The sequence below is a fragment of the Priapulus caudatus genome, unplaced genomic scaffold (assembly GCF_000485595.1).
Source record: "Priapulus caudatus unplaced genomic scaffold, Priapulus_caudatus-5.0.1 Scaffold941, whole genome shotgun sequence".
In the NCBI taxonomy this organism is placed as follows: Eukaryota; Metazoa; Priapulida; class Priapulimorpha; order Priapulimorphida; family Priapulidae; genus Priapulus; species Priapulus caudatus.
In genome coordinates, this window is record NW_014578002.1 from 91,992 (window position 1) to 113,852 (window position 21,861).

General features: G+C 39.5%; 1 protein-coding gene across 4 annotated transcripts in view; it reads right to left on the reverse strand.

The window, feature by feature from the left end:
* Window positions 1-3,817: 3,817 nt before the first annotated feature.
* LOC106814541 (N-acetylated-alpha-linked acidic dipeptidase 2-like) overlaps window positions 3,818-21,861 on the reverse strand; it is a 22,553-nt gene continuing 4,509 nt past the window's right edge. For 2 of the 4 annotated variants that reach the window (XM_014818856.1, XM_014818857.1), the window contains exons 4-21: window positions 20,782-20,898; window positions 18,888-19,071; window positions 18,486-18,593; window positions 16,822-16,947; window positions 16,214-16,409; window positions 14,808-14,898; window positions 14,335-14,510; window positions 13,714-13,833; window positions 13,305-13,387; window positions 12,095-12,158; window positions 11,882-11,949; window positions 11,410-11,519; window positions 10,716-10,806; window positions 7,780-7,869; window positions 7,106-7,283; window positions 6,599-6,680; window positions 6,022-6,114; window positions 3,818-5,621 (exon numbers count right to left, since the gene is read on the reverse strand). In XM_014818856.1, coding sequence (XP_014674342.1) covers window positions 5,432-5,621; window positions 6,022-6,114; window positions 6,599-6,680; window positions 7,106-7,283; window positions 7,780-7,869; window positions 10,716-10,806; window positions 11,410-11,519; window positions 11,882-11,949; window positions 12,095-12,158; window positions 13,305-13,387; window positions 13,714-13,833; window positions 14,335-14,510; window positions 14,808-14,898; window positions 16,214-16,409; window positions 16,822-16,947; window positions 18,486-18,593; window positions 18,888-19,071; window positions 20,782-20,898 — 2,167 coding nt within the window. In that variant the 3' untranslated portion in view covers window positions 3,818-5,431. Of the gene's footprint in view, window positions 5,622-6,021; window positions 6,115-6,598; window positions 6,681-7,105; window positions 7,284-7,779; window positions 7,870-9,416; window positions 9,505-10,715; window positions 10,807-11,409; window positions 11,520-11,881; window positions 11,950-12,094; window positions 12,159-13,304; window positions 13,388-13,713; window positions 13,834-14,334; window positions 14,511-14,807; window positions 14,899-16,213; window positions 16,410-16,821; window positions 16,948-18,485; window positions 18,594-18,887; window positions 19,072-20,781; window positions 20,899-21,446; window positions 21,718-21,861 lie in introns of those variants that run through there. The other 2 variants (XM_014818859.1, XM_014818858.1) reach the window with 2 other exon arrangements.

The window sequence follows — 21,861 nt, forward strand, 5'->3', positions numbered from 1 at the left end:
AGTATTATTTGCGACGGCCATTCCGCGTAAAGCCAGGACAAAGCGATCTACTCATTGAATAAACGGTTTAGCGTCATAATCGCCGTGCTTATGCTGTTTACAGTGGTATTCATGCCGTGTTATTGTGTGTTGTGGACGCGATGATTAAATTAGTGTTAGCGTATATATGTAACGAATTTATCACCATGATGGTGTGTGTGTGTGTGTGTGTGTGTGTGTGTCGTGTGTTGCGTGCGTGACAACCGTGCGCGTGCGTGCGCGGCGCGTGTGTGTGGTGTGTTGTCCGTGTGTCTGTGTGTGTGTGCTGTGTGTGTAGTGCGTGCGCGCGCCGCCGCGCGTGTGGTGTGCTGTGTGTTGTTGCGTGCAGTGCGTGCGCTGCGGTGCGTGTGTTGCGTGTTCGGCAATCGGTGTATGCGCATGTCTGCTCTTTTATCTTTATCAAGTGATTATAAAGTACTACGGACACTCTGGCCTGAAATAATTAGATTATTTTAGCTTAATAGGTTTATATTGATGAATGCATACTTGATCTATCAAAGCCAGCGGTTAAATAAGTCGACTCTACTGTTTGTTCTAGAGATACGAGCCATACATGGAAAAAAAATCTAGCAATCACGACTTAGATCAAGAGTGCCGACAGGCAAATAGAGGGCTTATTTATAGCGATAGTCATATGAACATCTAATCGTCTTACTGCCCGGCGTATTGGCCGTGGCCCCGTAACCCGTTAGCCCGCCTTGCTGCTGCGACATGTACGTGCGCGAGGCCTACGATCAAGCAACAACAATGATTATTATTCACTCGCGAACGGCTTGTCGTTATGTGCAGGGACGTATAGCACGATCTCATCTTAAATTCTAGCTGGAAAAAAGCTTCAATTTTTCGAATTAATTTAAAGTTACCATTTCTTCTTTAATCACTCATCATTTGCAATTTATCACTTGATATACGGGTGCGTAAATTGCGAGCATTGGCATTGCCAGTAGCGAATCCTCAATACTCACAGTTGATCAGATTTTTCAAGTTTACCAGCCTACGATGTCAGAATATACCTTTAAACGTGCCGGCCGTAGCAAATTATTCCGCTACTTTATTGATAGTTCTATGGTCTTCGGAATCCTATTTTTGCATAATCATTATCCTTTCCTAATTTACAAAAGTAAAATTGCGATCGAACCATAGTCGATATAAAGTATGTGTGTGTGTGTGTGTGTGTTGTGTGTGTGTGTGATTGGTTGTGGTTGTGTGTTGTGTGTGTGTGTTGTGTGTGTGTGTGTTGTGTGTGTGTTGTGTGTGTGATGTGCTGTGTGTGTGTGTGGTGTGTGTTTGTTGTGTTGTGCTGTGTGTGTGTGTGTGTGTGTGTGTGTGTGTGTGTGTGTTGTGTGTGTTGTGTGTGTGTGTGTGGTTGTGTGTGTGGTGTGATCTGTGTGTTGTGTGGTGAACAATGATGCTGATGAGCCCTCGCATCTTTGCTCTCCCTCTTACTCTCCTCTCTCTCTCGTGCTCTTTCTCTCTCGATCGTGCGTCTCTCGTCTCCTCTCTCTCGTCTCTCTCTCTCTCTCTCTCTGCTCAATCGTCTCTTCTCTGCCTATCTCTCTCTCTCTCTCTCTCGCTCTCTGCTCTCTCTCTCTCTCTCTCCCCATCTCTGCTTTCTCCTTAAAATCTCTCTGTCGTCCATGTCGTGCTCTCCTGCGGGTCTCTCCTCCCTCGCCGATGCTCGCTCGCGTCTCCTCGTCCGTCTCGTACGCTCTGCCCGGGGTCTCCGCGACTGCCGGGGGCCGTCTCTTTCTTCCGTCTCGCTCTCGGTGTCGTGCTCTCTCGCCGTTCGCTGATCTCTGATACATAATATGATATATTAAGTATTGATATATATATATATAGTATGATATATAGGAGAGAGAGAGAGAGGAGAGGAGAGAGAGAGAGAGAGAGAGAGAGAGAAGAGAGAGAGAGAGGGAGAGAGAGGAGGAATAGGAGGGAAAGAAAAGGGCGAGAAGATACGAAGCGAGAGCGAGAGATCGAGCGAGAGAGAGAGAGAGAGAGAGAGAGAGAGGGAGAGAATACATATGCTTATCCTTTTATTCATTTGTTTATTTATATATTATCATATATCAAATATACATAGTAGTGTCCATTGATATTTTCATAACAATTCTTCTGTTAGAAAGCATTTTGAACGATAAATTTGTCTATTGTCGCCATAATTTTTTTCCAGGATTAGTCGATTTATTTATGTTGATGATCATAATTTTGTCTCGGGTTCTAGGCATGCATCCGTTTGCGTTCGAGCCAGCCTTCATCCGGCGCCGCAACGAGCGGGAGAGGCAGCGCGTGCGGTGCGTGAACGATGGATACGCTCGCTTGCGGGAGCATCTCCCCATCAACGACAAGGAGAAGCGACTGAGCAAGGTCGAGACGCTGAGAGGTGCCATAGAATACATCAGCTATCTCCAGCGACTCCTGGCGAAGGGCAAAGCGGCGACAACAGCGACGGCAGACGTTGACGATGACAGTGACGATTCGTCGAGGACGAGTCGCTCGCTTGCAGCAACGCCCGTGCCTCGTACCGCCAAGCGAGACATCATAGAAGAGAATGGCAATGACTAGTCAGGTGGTATAGGACAGAGATAACAAGAGGGTTCTGGTGGTGGGTCGGGGGGAGGGGGGGCAGAATAGATGTACTGTCGAATGGCTTGAGCACATGGTAAAGTCTGTGTAAAGGTATATAAGGGAATGGTAAGTGTACGTAGGCAGTATAGATAAAGATAATTAGTGCGCCTATGGTAATATTATATAGAAACGAGAAAGAAAGGGCTTGTGTGCATGACAGTTTCACTATTAGTTGTTTCTCGTTGGTGTGACGGTAACGCCCAAATTTGTTTTCTTATCATTCTAGTCCACTTCATATCATTCTAGTCATATGTAAATGCGGCACATTTTATGGCAACACAAAATTAATAATTACGAATTATTTATCTTCCTATGTGTATAGTTGAATGTATTTTATTATTGTTTTGCTATAAAGTATTATTTTGTGTCGATATGCTCGCTATTTGCATTACTCGATGAACTTGGATGAACCATGGATTGGATTTTGTGTCCACAAGTGTTAGGTTAGGGAGTGAGACGAGGCGTGTAATATAGCGCATGGGAGCGGCTTTTCTTACAAAATGTGTTGTCACTAGCAGTGTTCCTCGCAGCTTTACAATCGCGTTGATATCCCCGACCATTTATCATCCAGCATTCCATAAAAAACGACCGTCCAATCATCGCCCGCTATCGCGCAGGTGCTGGGTGACGTCACGGGTGAAACGCGGAGAACAAGGGGATCATTTCAATACTGATGCAAGCTTCATTGCCTCTCAGATAGAAGCGTTTCGGATTGGACGCATGAAAGCGACACGCATACCTGCTGTACGCACGCGCCTCATCACATATCGATTGGACGCAGAGAACAACGATATCATAGTCAATCCAATAAATATATAGTGGGAGTACTACGCCGTATTTTTTGACGCACTTTTATTTCGCGACGTCTTCGGTATTGTTTATTGTGATATAATTACTAGCAGGGATGCTTTAATCGAGTTGCGCCGTTGCGACCGAAATGATACTACTACCGATTGACACCATCACACAGAATAATCGATTGCATGTAAAGTATCAATCCTAGTTACGCCTATTAAAGCGTCTAGTGCAGCGAATGTTATCTGAACTAGAGCTAGTAAAATATGCTATTAGAAACGGTGAACACAGTGTCCATGAGTCATCATTTCAAGTAAATGTAATATATTATGTAACTACTGTAGGCCTATTATTGTAATTATGAATATTTATTTTTTTATTATTATTATTATTCGACTAAACAGTTACAATTGGTTGCCCGTTTTTACCACAGATTAGTATGGTTGGTCAGCACGTATACACAAGATAGTTAATATTATAATAAAGAGATGCATCAAGTCAGTAAATGTCTCTACGGTTCAATACATAACATCCGCATCTGTTTACAGCCGCGTTCACACGGAGCGAAACGACACGGGTCGAACGCTCCGTGTGAACGCGGCATATGTGAGCAGCGCAGCGAGGCGCACTATGCGAGTCCAGATACGCCTAGATACTAGAATGCCAAATAACGTGGGGTAATTGCAACGAATCCAATATTTTAATTCACGTATGTCAATAAACTTGTTTAACTAATAAAATCGGTAGTGATTATGGTTCATGATCATATTTCATACAAATCAAAGGGCTTTAGAAATCGTCGAAGCAATTGCAGCAGCAGGGAATCGTAGCACAGATGAAGTATATTTAGCAAGACATATCAGTAACATTTACCGACTTCTGATGACTACCGATATCACGCCAAACCCGGTATCATTTGAATTAGTATAACGCACATAGAAAAGCTCCAAGATGGTTAATCGCTGAGGTTGGATAAACATTCTGAAATATCCAATAGTAAAATATCTAGTAATAATAATATTAATAGTAATATTTTAGCAAACTATATTTATACAGACATGAACAAACCTACGGATACAAATTGTTAAAATGTATACCATAATCATAATTTAAACTGTGATATCATCAAGGGATCAAGGGACATGAACTATTGTTCACAGGCTCTTGATATTATCAGTACTAGTGTTTTATCGCGATGACATCTCACTGCTAAATGATAACCATCGTATTCAATCTATGATTAACTATTCATAACACGAACAAGAACTTAGACCTATACAAAATATATGTGTGATGGCTTAATAAGACGTTGTTAGGTATTTGAAAGTAATCATCAATAAAACTAAGCTACATATATATACGTATATATATATATAGATATCCTCATAAGGTAATACACTACGAGTATGCGAACCATCACATTAAACAACTCACTTTAGTTCTTTAATGTTAAAAGGATTGTTTAAATATTGGTAGTACCTAATAATTGATGAATAAAGTTATGCATTAATATATTCTCGATTTATAGATATAACTAAACATTTAAATGTATCTGAAAGCACCATAACATTAATAAAACATACAACCCCATCCAATGACACAGAGAAACATTGAAACATATCTAATGCCAACCCAAGTGTTCTCGTCACGAAAAGGGAAAATGACAGGAACTAGTTTTCACGCACATATCAAGTGCAATTCATCAGTAACGTGACATCATTGATGAAGCATTCCTAATATGAACACGATCAACCACAACAACGCATCCTCATTCGAAGCTCTTATTGCAGCAGTGGTGGTCAGCTTATGTATTAGCACCAGTTCTGCTAATCTAAGTGAGAAAGTGACGAATACTGTTACCAGATCCTCTTATACAGCACCGCAGTGCTTTCATATCACAGTGCCGACCTCAGACCTCAGTTCGTAGTTGCACAACTCGTGCCACAAGTGTTTTCTGATACAGTCATTAGATGGCACTGCTCAGTGTAGCTGTTGCAGCATGTATAGTATAAACTAGAACAGATAAGTGTTTATCCACCTTGTCCCATCTTTCTGCAGGGTTCGGTTCTCTGTCAATTTCAAACAAGAGGTCAAACAATCCTGGAAAGGCCATTCCTGAGTAGTTGTCCTGACTGCTTGCACCGTAGATGATATGTCTATAACAAAAGCAATAGCCTCGTTGTAGCATAATTTCCAACCGCTAACACACATACAGTATAGCCAGCTGTTGGACGGTTGCAGAAGAAAAAATGATCTGCACTGATACAAGCATTATGTGTTTTAAATGAGTGAAGCAAGTCAAGCAGAATGACATTACTAAGACAAAATAAAAAGAAGACAGGAATCCGTTTGTACTTGCCGAAATTGGAGGAAGACAAGAAAATAAAAGTTAGAACACTACCAAAAGTAGAAACTAGCATTGAAACTATAACCTGTAGTGCTAACCCAGGCCTACTCTAACATCTTGGTTACAGCTAGCAGAACAGTGGAACTATACGTCATAGTCCTGATCGTCTCTTGTTCCAAAATCACATTAATCAGGTGTTGCATGCTCACTTGTCAAGAGGGCGTCCCGGAAGTCCATAGGAGTCGAGAAATGCTCGTTCAAGCAGCATCAGTTGATCATTCACTGCTCGCACTGCGAGTGTGCTACAAGTGAGTAGACAACAGTGTTTTTGCATTATTATGTGTTAGTAATCCGTTGACCTAGTGAAAAGACTAAAATCACATGAGGGAATCCAGTGAGGTAGGTCTGATATATCCAGTATGTGGCAAAAGTTTATCTCTGTTAAAATAAATTGTGTGAAAAGGGTGAAATATATAGTCAGAATTTCCCAGATTGCAACTGTAATTCCATTAAAACAATGTGGACACCTGCTTAAATTCTGTATTCACTGGATTCTTTCAAGAATGCTTAGACCTGCCAATGAAATACATATATACATTCATTTATACACTCTTATTTTGCAATTTTCTATCATTCCTCGTTTCCTGGTAGTGTAACGCCACTCTTGCAAGGTTACACCTGTTATTTTAATGCTATAATTTTGTTTATTTAACGTTCGCTCAATAGCTGTAAGACATTGAGACAGCTGAATAAACAACAAGAGATATGTGAATTTCAAGTTCCTACTTCGTGTGGTCAACTTCATTGGCTTCCTGCATGAACTGTTTAATTCTCTTTTGAAAGCTCTTTACCTCTGTCTCCAGCACATCTGAAACAGAACCACAGCTGTCAGCTTACTTAGCAGATGTCTTGATCATTACTGTGAAAAAAAGCCAAAAACAGGATTTTTACTAAATCTACACAATATATAAAACATTTTTGATATACTCACATGTATACGCAGATTTGTTTTCCGTGATATCATAAATAGTTTTAAACAAAATCGGGATCTCTTTACACGTTAAAATCTGTGGGTTTCATATTTGACCTAGCATTGGAAATTCTGCCACCTACAGGATAAATAAATAAAATATTAATCTAACAAAAATAAGATCTTCTCCTCCTGCTTCTACCAGTCTTACAGAATACCCCCACAATCCAACTGTTGCTGTCAATCTTGTAGAAACCCCATCGATTTTAGCTGTTACTGCCATTCGTTCTAACTGTATCTAGCAATCTTGTACAATGTTGCACCTAGTGAAGCAGCAAAGGTGACTCCACTGTCAATGAATAGCTGCTTGTAATCTTTCTGTAGTTTGGCAACACTGTCCACCAAGCTGGTGCCATAGTAGGAGAGGTCTATGGGCACGAGGATAGAGTCAGCATGGTTACGTGCCATCTCTCCCCACATCTTGGTCACTGCTGCATGATACTGGAAGATAAAAAGACATCCAACTTGCATAAAGGTATGCGTGAAGTGATTACCAGCTGCCATGGGTATAAATAACAAACAAACATCTTATGCACTGCACACACTGCACATACTGTTTTCAACTCACAACTATAATTGAAACCATCACCTACTTCATTTGCAATATTTTTCTGGCATCAAATTTAGATAGTGAATGATACAATTCGCTTGTGTGCAGACAATGAAAGACTGCCACGTAAGTACGGAAATAGAGGTAAGTCTGTAGATGGTCATATATACCAACTGAAAAAACAAACCACCTTTACATGCTAATAAAGTTAATCTCAGTTAGATCCATAATCAGTACAAAATAACTTACTCTGACGAAAGTTAGAGTAAGTTATTTTGTACTGATTATGGATTTAACTGAGATTAACGTTATTAGCATGTAAATTATAGAGATCCGATGAAGTTATTTAATTATAAACCACCTTTAGTCGCGTTAGGAAGTTCTTACCTCAAATGTAGGGTCCATGAGCTTGTCCATCAAGAAGAATGTCTCATAAGCAGAGTGGTACAATGGGTACGATGACAGAGGAGTGGAGAACTGGAAATCAGAAGAGAATAGCCTAACAAATTTAGAAATAATAAAAGTAAAAAGTCAGGACTTTCATTTAATATCCATTAAAAAAAGCATCCCAACAAAACTGGACCTACAATGCACATAAAACAAATAGAACCCAATAAGATCTGTACTTATCTTCAAACAGAAATATATCCACTATAAATTTCATGTACATGTACTACATTTTGTACTTCATTCGAATACACCGCATCATTAATAGTATCATGGCTATTTCACGACCAGTAAACTGTTTATACATCAATAAAAAATACATTAAAATTACTTTAGTAATTTGATTCAAGCATAATATGACAATGCACTGTCATAAATACCACCACCAAGGATGAGCAGTGATAGAAGGGTGCCATTAGATGCTAACAATCAGCCACCAGTTCAAGTGCATGCAACATAAACATGAGATTGCAAAACCTTCATGTGATTAGTGCCAAGCTAGTAGGTACTACAATCGTGCAAAACCTTACACAAGCTGACATGGGTGACAATAGATACCAAACTGCTGCAGATATAAATATCCATCTAAAGGTCTACATCTAAAGTGCCATGCAAATCAATCAAGTTTCTGGTACCCATATATTTTAAGTGAGTTTTCATGTTGAAATTAAAGGGGGATTAAGCATTACATGGGAAGTTGTAAGAATGCAAGTGTCGGTCTCTGTCTGCTACAGGATTGACTTCACTTATGGTAAAAGCTTATAAATTTGTTTGGCCTTCACAATGTACCTGAGCATGCCACATGTAAAACTACAACTAAAATATTTTTGCTAGGACCAGGATAACAAAAAAATGTTTCTTGCTGTCCACTATGAAACATTTCCTAGATAAAATCAGCAAACATTTCATAACCAACATTTTGTGACCCCATGCAAACCCCATCATACTCGATATAATAATGTGTTTTCCAATGATGATTATTATCCTGAATATAAGAACTGTGTGGCCTTTCCTTATGGATGTGTAATGAGCAACAAATCAAAGTTGCATGAACAAGCATGAAAAATCAAAAGCACGTTTCATCTTTTAAAAGCAGTAACGACACTGATAAACCAGGTATGATCGTATATTTTCTCACTAGGTTCAGTAGACCATGTCTTCATACATATTTTAAATCCAGCATTTGCCCCCCCCCACCCACTGCTGTTTCTGCACCAAAGCTGGCTGCTTCACCATGGCTCTCAGCCTGCATACAAAAATTGTATTAGCTAAGAGATTTGGAGCAAATTACTGTTTTTAGTAAAACCTATTATATATCATAAATATATTTATCATCTTGTCAACAATTCTCCAATACGAACCTGTGACATTATACTTAATATGTTATTGTCGTATGAAAAATGATATGTTATGCAAGATGTTATTGTTACCTTTGCCACTTGTTTCAGTATCTAATTAATAGTTACGTGCGTAAATACGACAGAAAACAGATGAGTATACTCAAGTCACCAGCACAAAATATTTCCTAACAACAGATAGGAAGGTCCTACACAGGGTTATTGAACAATATGTCTTACATCATGTTCAAACATTAAATCACATGATGGCACCCCAGCACTGAATGCTAAAGCATAGAAATCACTGCCAGTACCCATAGCCATGACTCTGCAATGAAAATGATAGGAAATATATTGTTTCATAAATACATACTCTACTTGTATTGCCATTGTTGATCATATCATTTCAGTTGTTGTAATTTCATTTTTATTAACATATTACAGATTATGTGTCACAACATTTCTTTTCACCCTCTCTCGCTATCTTCTGCGATTCCTTCCCTATACTTCCCCTCTTCCTCCCTTTCTTTGCCTCCTCAATTATTTCTAATATTCTCCCACTACCATTTTTCTAGCACTCTCTCCCGCTGCCCCTCTTTCTTCTAACGCTCTCTTCCGCTACCCTTCTCCCTTGTAACGCTCTCTCCTGATGCCCCACTGCTTTCAAGCATTCTCTCCTGCTGCCCCTTCCTGTGCTAACACGCTTCCGCTGCCACTCTCCTTTCGAACGCTCTCTCCCGCTGTCCCTCTGCTTTCTAGCACTCACTCCCTCTGCCCCTCTCCTTTCTAGCACTCTCATCTACTGTCCCTCACCATTCTAGCACTCTTTCCACAGCCCTTTTTTTTAGTAACCCCACCGGCTGCCCCTTCCACTGCCCACATTCTTACATTTTTATTTTAAGTGCACTTAAGATTCACAAGTTGAAGCAACATAAGTTAAAGAATCTGTATAAATACTTCAAAATATGTATTGAACTACAAGTACAGTATAGTGCCTACTTTCCTTGGAAGCACCTGTTAAAACAAAAGGTTTTTCGTGATCATAGCAACCAATTCCTTTTTAATCAACCAGGATCGAGGAAGCTTGAGTAGGGAAAATCCACAATTACTATAGCACAAATCCATATTTAGTAGCAGAAATCCACATGTGTGGATTGCGTTACTAATTTAGTAGCAAAAAACCCACATTAGTAGCATATATCAATAAAATAGTAGCAAGAATCCACAATGATCCTAATCGTCATCATCATCATCATCATCATCATCATCGTTGTCATCATCATCAGCATCATCATAGTCAACATGACCATCATCCTCAAACGTAATTAACAGATGTATTAATGACAATTCCAGCAACGTCAATGCAAGCATCTTCAACATTAGTCATCACCAGCTTCACTAACAGCAGCATGAGATTTGCAGTGACAAAGGTGTAAGAACATAGCTGAGCCAGTAAGGATTCCACATCAGTGCACACGTTAGTCAAGTTGGCAAGTCTACACTAAAAAGCCAGCAGGCATTTGTTTGGGCCACACTCACCTTATCCCACGTGTAGCGGATATCACAAGATGGAACACCCCCATTATAGATAAAGCTGCGATAGTCACTGCCTGTTCCTAGAGCTGCGACTCTAGAAATTACATAGTACGCACATAGAATGCTGCTATTGCTTACTAGATATTATGCGCGATGTATTAGGTGTGTATAATATTATGGTAGGTGAGCTGTTGACCCTTATAGTTTCAGAGATAAGTGTTTGAGATTTCTCCATGCCATCAAGAGGGCACGAATAAAACGCAATGGATTCAACATGTTCTTCTCCAAAACAAACAGTCTTGTAAAAAGGTAGTATTGAAATTTCTGAGACGTGCTGACCCTTATCAGAAATGCACATAAGTCAGGTGCAGATCCAGTACGGCGGACCATGGGGATGCCACCCCTTTCACCACTGTAGGCCTAATATTTCTAGTAAAATGCAAAGATTTCTCTCATATGAAATAGAATGTTCATTTTTGCAACAGCATTCAGTAAAACAATCTATGGTAGGGGGTCTCCCTCTAACCCCACTCTGCTCCCCATTCACCAGACGCCTTTCAGAACTCCTGAACTTCTGGACTCACTGATAACTAACAGCTAATTGAGGTTAAAAACATTTCTTTGTACCTTGCAATCAGGACAAAAAAAATAAAAGAAATGCAAAAAAGAAATGTAAAGGTGAATTTGCCTCACTTACTCTGGCTGTGTATCATCGGGGTCTGCTGTTACGTTATCAGGGAAGCAGCGCACCCATTGGTCGTAGAGTGTGGACGCCTCAGCAACAGATGTTGAGTTGGGATTTGGCACCTGAGACAAACAATAGGTAATGCTTATTAAAACACTGATACAATATATATATATATATATGGCCTGCAATTTACTTGTTTCTTTTAGTTTTGTCTAAAGTCAAAAACCCTTATTGTAAGTTAGAAAGCTAATTTTAAGTTGTTCAACATTGAGCAGTTAGCATATATAGAACTGGTGTATTGATTTATCATTTCAACTAATTCAATTACTACTCTATGCTTACAACGTCTGACTCTACTATTCCCGTCTGACAATTTTTAAAGCACTTTACACATTGTAAAATACTTGACAAAATTGTTTAACATTAAAAAAATTGCATTGTCGAGGAATCCCTAAAGCCATCAATTAAACTATATATGCACCTTTTTTGCCGCATCGAAAAGAGACTGATACATGGTCGGCGTTCCCAGTGCTCGTATCGAGAAATTACCTGAGAATCAAGTGAATATGTGATTGAAACATACACCATTTACACTGAGAGCATCAGCAAAGACAATTTACTAGATCACAAACAGATAATATTATTACTACATACCTTACTTCACTATGCCACACTTGTTTACTGCAAGATTTACCTTGTACTGCTATATCTACGTTCAGGTACACTAGTGCCCTGTTGACCAGTGACTTGAGTTTGTCCTAGAAAAATAAATTCAAAACAAGCTACACATGAATAATTACTATTTGCGTGAGCATGTCTATACAATGGTACAGTTGTACAATAGTGTCGCTATGTAGGTTCTGAAGGATCACAGGAAAGCCATGAATTTGACGTAGCGGGGCGATTCCACGAACGTGTCCCAAAAAAAGGTTTAGTCAGCTGGGAGAATACTCTGCATAGACCCCAGGTGTTACATACGCATGTGTGCCTTGTACGGTATTGTAACTATGCGCAATTTCCAGGGTTTCCAGAGAAGAGTAATTTCAATCTCTTATTTACAAATTTATGTCAATGACAATGTTTGTTTTAAAGGCACCTTTTGATTTTAACGTGAGGTCTTTCATGTGTATGTCAACAAATGTATGCTAACACGTGAATGTCATATAAGTTTAGGTTCTAGTTAATTTATAAACATAGAGCATTATTCTCCCGAGAGGTGAGAATGTTTTGTTGATTTATCATAGATACCAGTGTACCGTGTACTATTGGAGTGGAGGCCTGTCCAGGCGTCACGCCATTTGCAGAGAGACTTCGGGTATGATTCATTCAATGAAGGATTCTACTTTGAAGCTATGATGAGCTGTGTAGCCACACTATCGACGCAGATTTTAGGTAAAACGAGATTGCTGTATATATTTCATGTATTTATAATTTTCGTTCTGCTTGATTTGCAGGGTTTCTTCTGCCTGTTATTCTGGTTACTTGGTCGGGGTAATGAAGGGGCTAACTGCCCAACCTTTAGGACACACCTTAGCCTATCATGTTCTTTTTTGTTTGTCATGGACCCTTGACCCAAGGATCCATGCTATGACAACAGTACACTCATACAATAGACTGATAGAACAATAGTATATAGATGTATGTGTTTATGCTATTAGTAAGTGATTATCAAGCTGACGTGGCATGTGAACATAACCAGGTTCATAATAACAGAGGTTAATAATGACAAATTTGTCATTATTAACTCATGATAATAAATATCTCTGCACAATAGACTACTCATTAGAACCTACAGTAAGCATGATGTCGATAGGAACAAAAATGACATTATTGGAGCAGGGCTGCAGATAGGCATGAGTGGATGGCTGCCGCATGGCTCTAACATGTATGCAGTGCATACTCACTTCAACCCACTCTGTGGACCCAATCAAACCGTGCTCCTCTGCTGCCCAGCTGCAGAATACCAGGCTTCTTCTGGGCTTCCAACCTTACAAAAGAGGAGTTACAAGCCTACTATGATTACGCTGCTAGGGCTATTACACTGCTAATATAGCTAGTGTTACTGTGGTTACTGTTACTGCTAAAGCTGGTGCTGCTACATGGGGCAGCTGATCCTGCTGGTGTCACTGTAGATGCTGCTATATCTGCATTTGTTGTAATAACAATTAGTTCTTTCTGCAATTATTGTAACATAATATAATAATACATATTAACAGTGAAATGCATCTGCATATATTTAGATAAGGTATATGCATACTAATACAGAACAGAATATACAGAATAATAGAAGAATTAACAACAAGATTATCTAACCTTCTTTCTTAAGTTTTCCAAAAACCCTTGTCAGTTCTAACATTGCCGCTGTTCCACTTGATGGATCCACTGCACCAAACACCCATGCATCTCTATGATTTCCAACTAACACATATCGGTCTGTAATGATTTAACAAAAATTGAGTTAGGGCATGCACAAATCTTAAGCTAACGATTTAGAGGTACATGTATATGCAGCTATATGTACTATGAAGAATCTTTATGCATAACTCTACTGCATAATTATATGACTTTCGTTATGCATAACCGTGTTTATCTACGTGCCCTAGATAAAAAGACATTTTCCAGTAAAGCATTTAGTATCTCCTATTCAACTGACAAGAAAGCCAAATAAAATTGAGTGCATGAATATCTGAGCTATCCATTACTTTGCCTGGTTAGCTATTTTAGAGATTCATGGTGCTAATTAATGTGCTTCACTTGCTGTAATACACAACTGATGTAGAATCAAAGCCACTGGCTGGTGTTCTTGTTATTGTGTTATTTTATTTTGCTGGGGTAACACCCTCTAACAACAGGAATATCAGACTGACCAGCACACCCAAGATATTAAGGCTACTGGATAACAGAGATTTCACCTACTTTTGTCCTGTTTCTCACCTGGCTCAACCTCCCCTTCAATTGTGCCGATCACATTGTAGGTTTTCCTTCTCTGATTGGTCGTTGAAACATTCATCCTTACTGCCCAGCCAGGCTTGATGAATTCTCCACCCAGGTTGTAGGTAAGGTTAAGTCCACCCTGCCAGTCCTCTGGAGCAGATTCTCCACTCAGCTCCCTGTATGACATGAACATAGATACAAAAATACATGCACACATATTGCCTGTGGACGTGTCCATGTGCATACGCATGAAAAGAAACAGGTAGTTGAAATGTTGTAGTGAATGACGTTATAAAGAAATAAAATGGATTGTTTATATCAAAGAAACAAATGTATTTCACAAGGTGACAGCATTATCACATAAATTATCAGTACTTGTTTATATTTAAGTCCGTTACCCAAATAAACATAAACATTTACAGTATCCAGCCTTACAGAGGTTCATTATATAAGCTATAGCCAACTAAACCTACTTGAGAAAGTGATAGGCTCCACCATAGCTGATAGGATGGCTTGGTATCTTTGGCAAGTCTGTATCTTTAGGATTAACTCTGTATGCATGTTCTGTAAATAGCACACGTAATACCACTTCAAACAAGTGCCGCAGTGCAACAGGGCTCATCTGGTGTCTGGTGTTCTGCTGATAAATTCATTTGTGCATAGCAAGACGTCTTATACATAAGTCTTCTTTATTTTTGTTTGACTTTCGTAGCCAATTGGAACAAATATATCAGCTACACTTTCGCACCCACCTAATCTCTATGCATTGCAGACACATGTGCATTGCAGGTTGGCAAGCAACAATTATGATTAGAAGCGTGCCAGCCATGGGCTGCAGCCCGTGTTTTTGCCTACCCACACGAGCATTCACTCATTCAGCCTTCAGGGTGCTATAGACAGACTGCTTTACAAAATAATATGATTTAAGGAGCGTAAATCTTGTTCAACAAACATTTGCCTTTGCAATTAAACTGTGCAACTGTAGCCTCACATTCACACAGGTATGGGCTCTAATAATAGCAAAAGCAGTTCAGTCCTTTGTTAACAGTCAACAAATCAATGTTTAACCCTCCTCCTGAGGGTCAAAAAGTTATCCGACACTTACTCTTCGCATGTCAGCGGAAAGTACATTTCACAGTCCTTTCAATAAAGCCATAAAAATGGTAGGTCACCGCTGAAACAAAAATGTTTTTCAATCGCTCCGTCAAACCATGTCCTCAGAAAATGTCTAAAATCTGCCCTCTGCCCCATTGACCTTTGACCTGTAACCTCCGATTTCGGCACAGTGATGGCTTTTCCTACCATGATGCTATACACCGACTATCACGAGCCTAGGTCGAGCCGTTTAGATTTGTGCCGCAATTCTGCATTTCCTCCCTATACCTTAAGTTGAGGAAGGAATGTTCCCCCTTCTTTTACACCTCTTGACATTTGACCTTTGACCTTTGACCCCCAGCTTCGACATCCCAACTCGTTTTCGAATTACCCCCTTATGTCCCGAATATCGTGACCGTACGTCGAGCGGTTAAGATTTGTGCCCAACTGCTGACGAACGGACGACCGGACGGACGGACAATCATGCGATTCTACAAGCTGCATCCGACTACGTCAGATGAGCTAAAAATATGGATAGATTTTTTTAAACATATGGACTACAAGGAGAGCTGAAATTTCCAATGTTTGTGACATAACTCAGTAAAAAGTGAGCAGAGAAGCAAAGACAAACCGTGTTATTAATATGAAATATGAGGTAACAGTGGAGATAAAATAATATGAAAAATTCAATTACACCTAGAATCACTATCTTCCTTTTCTCAAATCAGCCACATGAGGGCCGATTATGAAAAAACAATCACACAAATCTTGGATTGTTGCTCACCAGTGGCAGGGTAACTTGGCGTAAGTGGGTCACCAGGGGGCGATGATAATTTTAGTGTTCCCCGCTGTACGCCTGTGGGTGGCAGCCACCACGTGTTGGGGTAAACATTCTCAGGTTCTGTCCCATCCATAGCATAGTCACTGGGATCTGAGAAGATGATCACTCCAGCTGCCCCATGCGCTTGAGCATTGACAATCTGCTCATAATTACAGATGTTTAAGTCATTCAAATACCACACTTTCTAATCATTAAAAGCTCTATTGGTAATGTTGTCATAATTCATGAATAGCAGTGCCCTCTCTTCTTAGACAATATATCAAGTGAAATTTTCGCCCAGTCAATTAGATTTACAACTGGTGACACATGAACCACAGTTTGTATGGGACAAAACTAAATTTTTGTACAAAGCAAAAAATTATTCTCTCATGCACAATTTTAGCATTGAATTAATTCAATAATTAATTAACTGGAAATATCTGAACATGGCATCCTATGTGTATGAGTAATTTTAATATCAATTATTTTTAAGTTTATAAACATTTTCCCTCAAAAAAATCTCAAGCTATGATATCAAGACAATAAATATAATGAGAGTGCAAGAGTTCTACCTTTTCCCCACGGAACACCTTGCCATATCTACACAGCATGATAGCATTTGTGAGGTTCATGCTCTTGTTGCGTGTTAGGTAGTTGAAGTCTTCTACTCGCCCATAGTTTACATATACGAGCACACCCTGAAACATACAGTGTATATTCTTCCTTTAATAAACGTATACACACGAATTTACTGATTGCTTAATGTATTATAAATAACCTACGACTAAACTTACAATGAAAATATTTTACTGATGCCCATCTTGTTGCAGTTTGGAGACTCACTAACTCGAAGCAAAACCCCAGACACTTTAATGCTAAACAAAGTCTACACAGCTTAAATGGCCAACAAACCAACTTACCAACTTTTAACAATGTTATCCGCTGTTATCCGCTTATTTTTAAATGCAAAAAATAAAATGCAAATGCATTATTAGTTATCCCTACGAGTAAAATGTGTTCTCAGATACTAGGCCCTAAACACCATTCCTAGTGCACATTTAATGACAAGGCACACGTAATCACACCAGACATTGAGAATGGCATGACAACACAGTATGACAGTATGACAGTATGACAGTATGACAGTATGACAGTATTACATCATATTCCCACTCAGGAAAGCCTATTCATTTAATCTGCACTGTAGCCATTATTGAACTTTATTTGCATGAATATGCATCATAATGGCAATGTCACTCTCGATGGCTTGAAATTTAACAGATTTAAATTCAGGTGTATATATTGGCTACAAAAATCAACATAGCATCATTGGCGAACGTATGTGGACCAATAGTAGAAGTTATATACGAGTCACATTGGTTCCCGTTCAGCGGTTCTTCCACTTTTTGTAAACATCTAAAGTCACAGGGTTCAACATCCGGCTAATAGAGTGGATGTGGAATTAGCTGCCAAAATGTTTTAGGGGCCAAAATATCTGGATCGTGTAGCAGGGGATGTTGTGATCCTGACAAACTTGTTTCTCCACTTTTCCATTTTCCCCATCAGACTATCTGTCTCCTTCAGCTGCTTTATATGTTCCTTGCGCAGAGCCAGTTAAAGCAATATTTACAAGTGATGACTGTTTGCATGACTAGTTGCTGAAGTAAACATGACTGTTACAAGAATTTCCTCCATAACACGATATAGTGAGGTGAAAAACACTATAAAAGTTGTGTGCTGGCATTTCAAAAGGTTAGCATATCATTGATGAATCTGCCAACTGATGTTGATAATCAAGTCTCATCATCTTGAGATGTTCAATAGTCAGAAGACAGACATGCAAAGATGAAAACGTCTCTAAAAATTAGTAGTCACATACAGCATACTAGTACATAAAAAATATTAGAGGCCCCGTTCAAAATTTAAGAGCCCAGATTAATATCACATAAAGTGCCAAAGTTTGGGATTCATGACCTTGAAAATTGACATTAAAATTGCACTCTTCTATACATTATAACCACGAAGATTCAGAGCAAATTATTTTCCAAGCAGTTCCAAGGAGATAGATTAAACTAGCTTTCATGCTGTGACTGGGCTGTAACTGCCTGTGTGACTGGGCCACTGTTAGTAATCATCACAGATAGCACTGTGGCCGAGCTCTTTGCACCCACCTTGTACTTGCATTAAAGAACGGTTGGTTGTACACTGCCAAAAATAGCATAACAAAAATACGTACTGTTGGCGTTCCTGATGCAGAGTAGGCATGGAAAGGAGGAATGATGTTGTCTGCATCTGCCTGGTCGTCAGTTAGAGGTTTTTCCTGCACATCCGTCGTATAGACTGCCTATAACAATTAGCACTTCAGATGAGGATGTGAACACACACATCTACACCTGCACTGCTGTTACAGACTTCTACACAGCTTTGCTACAAGAATTCTTGTGCTGGATGCAAGACAACGATTGAAGATGTTGTAATGATCATTATTCTTCTAGCCAGACATAAATGAAAGAGACTTTTTCATGTAATCTCGTTGTAACCTACATGGTGATAAAGATCAACATAACAACAAGAAGACCATTTGCTTGCAACGTGCAACAAGAAACACAAACCAAAGAATTGGCTGAATCTCTCCTACCGTTCCTTTATCATCCAGCAGCGACACTGTGTTGGGGCTATTGACATCAGGGTAGGACAAGAGAACATCATACGATTGCAGGTCAACACTATCCAGTCCCTGATCCTGCCACAGCTTCTTTACATACTCAGCCTGAATGCGATCTTGTTCATCACCAGCCAAGTGAGATGTTGATGTGAAATATCTAGAGGATATAGCAAGGACAAGCAGCGATTAGCTGGATTACCATCACATCTAAAGTATGTTGTTAACCTGTATGTAACCTGCATTTTTTACATTTTTCAATATTATGTGATAGTTTGGTGTATTGTACATATTACAACATAACGTGGTCACTCACTCATCCATGTACACATGCACACACATACGCACACATCCAAATATTATCACACAATTTTACCATGTGATGTGTCATAAATATAAAGATTATTATAGTAGCCTACTGTTTGTTGTTAGTGGTTATTAAGATAAGAAATAACCATAGTGTTATAAATCTATACATTCCACATTCACACATATTGATTTATAGGCTAGCATGCGTGCAAGAACTTTATTACTTTATAGATGCCTCAACTTTGGGTAGTTTTTATATTTGACACCCAAGGTCAAGCAAGACACTGCAGCAACGATGACCAACCGTAATGTCTAACAACATTTAAAAAATAGAACCTATCATTTCCAATAAGCTATTGCACATGCACACGATAATGTCAGGTGACAACCGTAATAATAGAAATAGTTATATATCGGTATGATTTGCTGACAAAAATCGGGGTTGTCAGCAAATCATACCGATTTCAAGTGCATTCCAACTTTGCCCCTGACTTGACCCGACAGAAGTTGGTGTTGAGTTGCTGTTTACACTATCGATTTTTGTCAGAAAATCGTACCGATTGTCCATATTGCCCCCGATGTGACCCCGATTAGTGTAGTTTCAAGTTTAGAAACTTAAAATGTCTGCCATTGTATAGAGAGAAAGGAGATGAACATTGACATAACACCAGTCGTTAGCGCCTGTATTGTAGAAGGGGACCGTCGCTGCAACTTTGACGCTGAACGTTACAATTGGTCATTGTCACTGCAGTGTGTCTTGACCTTTAGTGCCATGCATTGTTTTTCTGTACTAATGCAAAGCTAAATATTATAGTTTCAATGAGTTCGTTACAGTACAGTTTAGGTAGGCAAGGACTTATGTATGTATACATATATACAAGCATAAAGAACAACCAAGCTGATTAGATTTAGCGCAATTCCAAATATTTTGTTGGCTTTTTAGTGTTTCCTAAATAAACTCTCTGTATTACCAAACCACGCAAAACAAATTAAAAACACACCATGCAGTCTACAGTGCGCGAAATTGGCGCTATTTTGCCAGCGGCCATCGGTTCAACACCCTAAACCGCCGGTTCAACCTCCCATATAATCGGTCCACTTTGCCTATTCAACATTTTGTCTATCTTGCCTTTATATCAACAATATTTACCAATTTCCTGACTAGTTTTTACTTAGTGACTACTAAGAAGTACATCATGTTCCAGCAATTCCTGTCAAACAAGTAGAACTCCACTGATAGCAATAAAATACTGAAATACTATGAGTATGCCTAATAAACACAAAGCTAATACTTTTATTAATAATGGAATATATTGAACAAAATTAAGTGCCTGTTCAAACGTGTAAGGGCCTGTTTAAAATGTTGGGTGGGCCTGTTCACATTTTGGCTAATTTCATGCCCTGAGTCCAGAATATCAGTGGTCTACTTAGCAAGGGATATGCATGCACAGAAAAACATGCTAATGCACCCACGCATGAACACACACACGCACACACAGTTTCACACATGACTTTTGCATCCATCCTAACTGTCTCTACATCTTCAATCTACAAGTCTTACCTGAGGTAAGTACGAATGTTTTCTGGGTCAATCTGAGTTATAATCTTCTCCGATATGCTGGGATCTCCATCAGAGGTTGCTCTCAGGAACGAGTCAGGAAGGGTTGATGTTGATGGACTAGAGTGAATAAGATCATACGAGCCATTTACATCAAAAAGACATTGCACAAACAAGGAAGCGTTACATAGATATCAAAGCATTGTAATAGCATAGCAGTAGCGCTCATAGGGTCTATATGTCCCCCAGGGTACTATCGGAGAGTATCCTGGGTACGGTTCGATATATCGGAACGTACCCTGGTAACTATATGATATGGTTAGGGTTAGGGTTAGGGAGTAGGCGTAGGCGACTCCCTAGACTCGTTAGTGGAGTAGGCGAGGTACAGTCCAGCATATTAGATAGTACCAGGGTACGTTCCGATATATCGATTCGTACCCAGGGTACCCTCCGATAGTACCCTGGGGGACATAGACCCTATCAGCAGCAGTAGCAGTAGCCTACCAGCAACAGCAGCTACCACAAATTATTTGTCATTATTAACCCCTGATATTAGGAATGTGTGTGCATATAGATATATACATCACTGCTGATACTGGCAGATTAACGCAGCACTCAAGAATAATGAATGCAACAATGGTTCCACCTGAACACAAGTGTTTTCTTACCTGCTGTGTGAAAACCATCCAATAATAACACCAAGTGACAGTGAGATGGCAAAACTCACAAGCAAGCAAACAATCAGGGTCTGTCTGCTATAGAGCCCACCAGAATATCTACCCATGCTGTTAAGACACCTAGAGCGCAAATGCACCCACCGAGTACTGTTCACACTATCTACACACACGATGTGGCTGACTTATTGGGTTATGAGGTGGGCAGTGGGCATCAGGGCATATCAAGGTACAGCGACCTTGGTTTTTTCACACGCTGTAAGCACAACTGGTACTTGATCCAGGTTGACAGTGCTGCCAGCTATTGGTACAGTTAGGAAGTTGTAGATATAAATCATCATGGCTTTTTACACATAAAATGTTTGAGAAACCTCCGATTATACAGTATCAGGAGCGTATAATATCTATA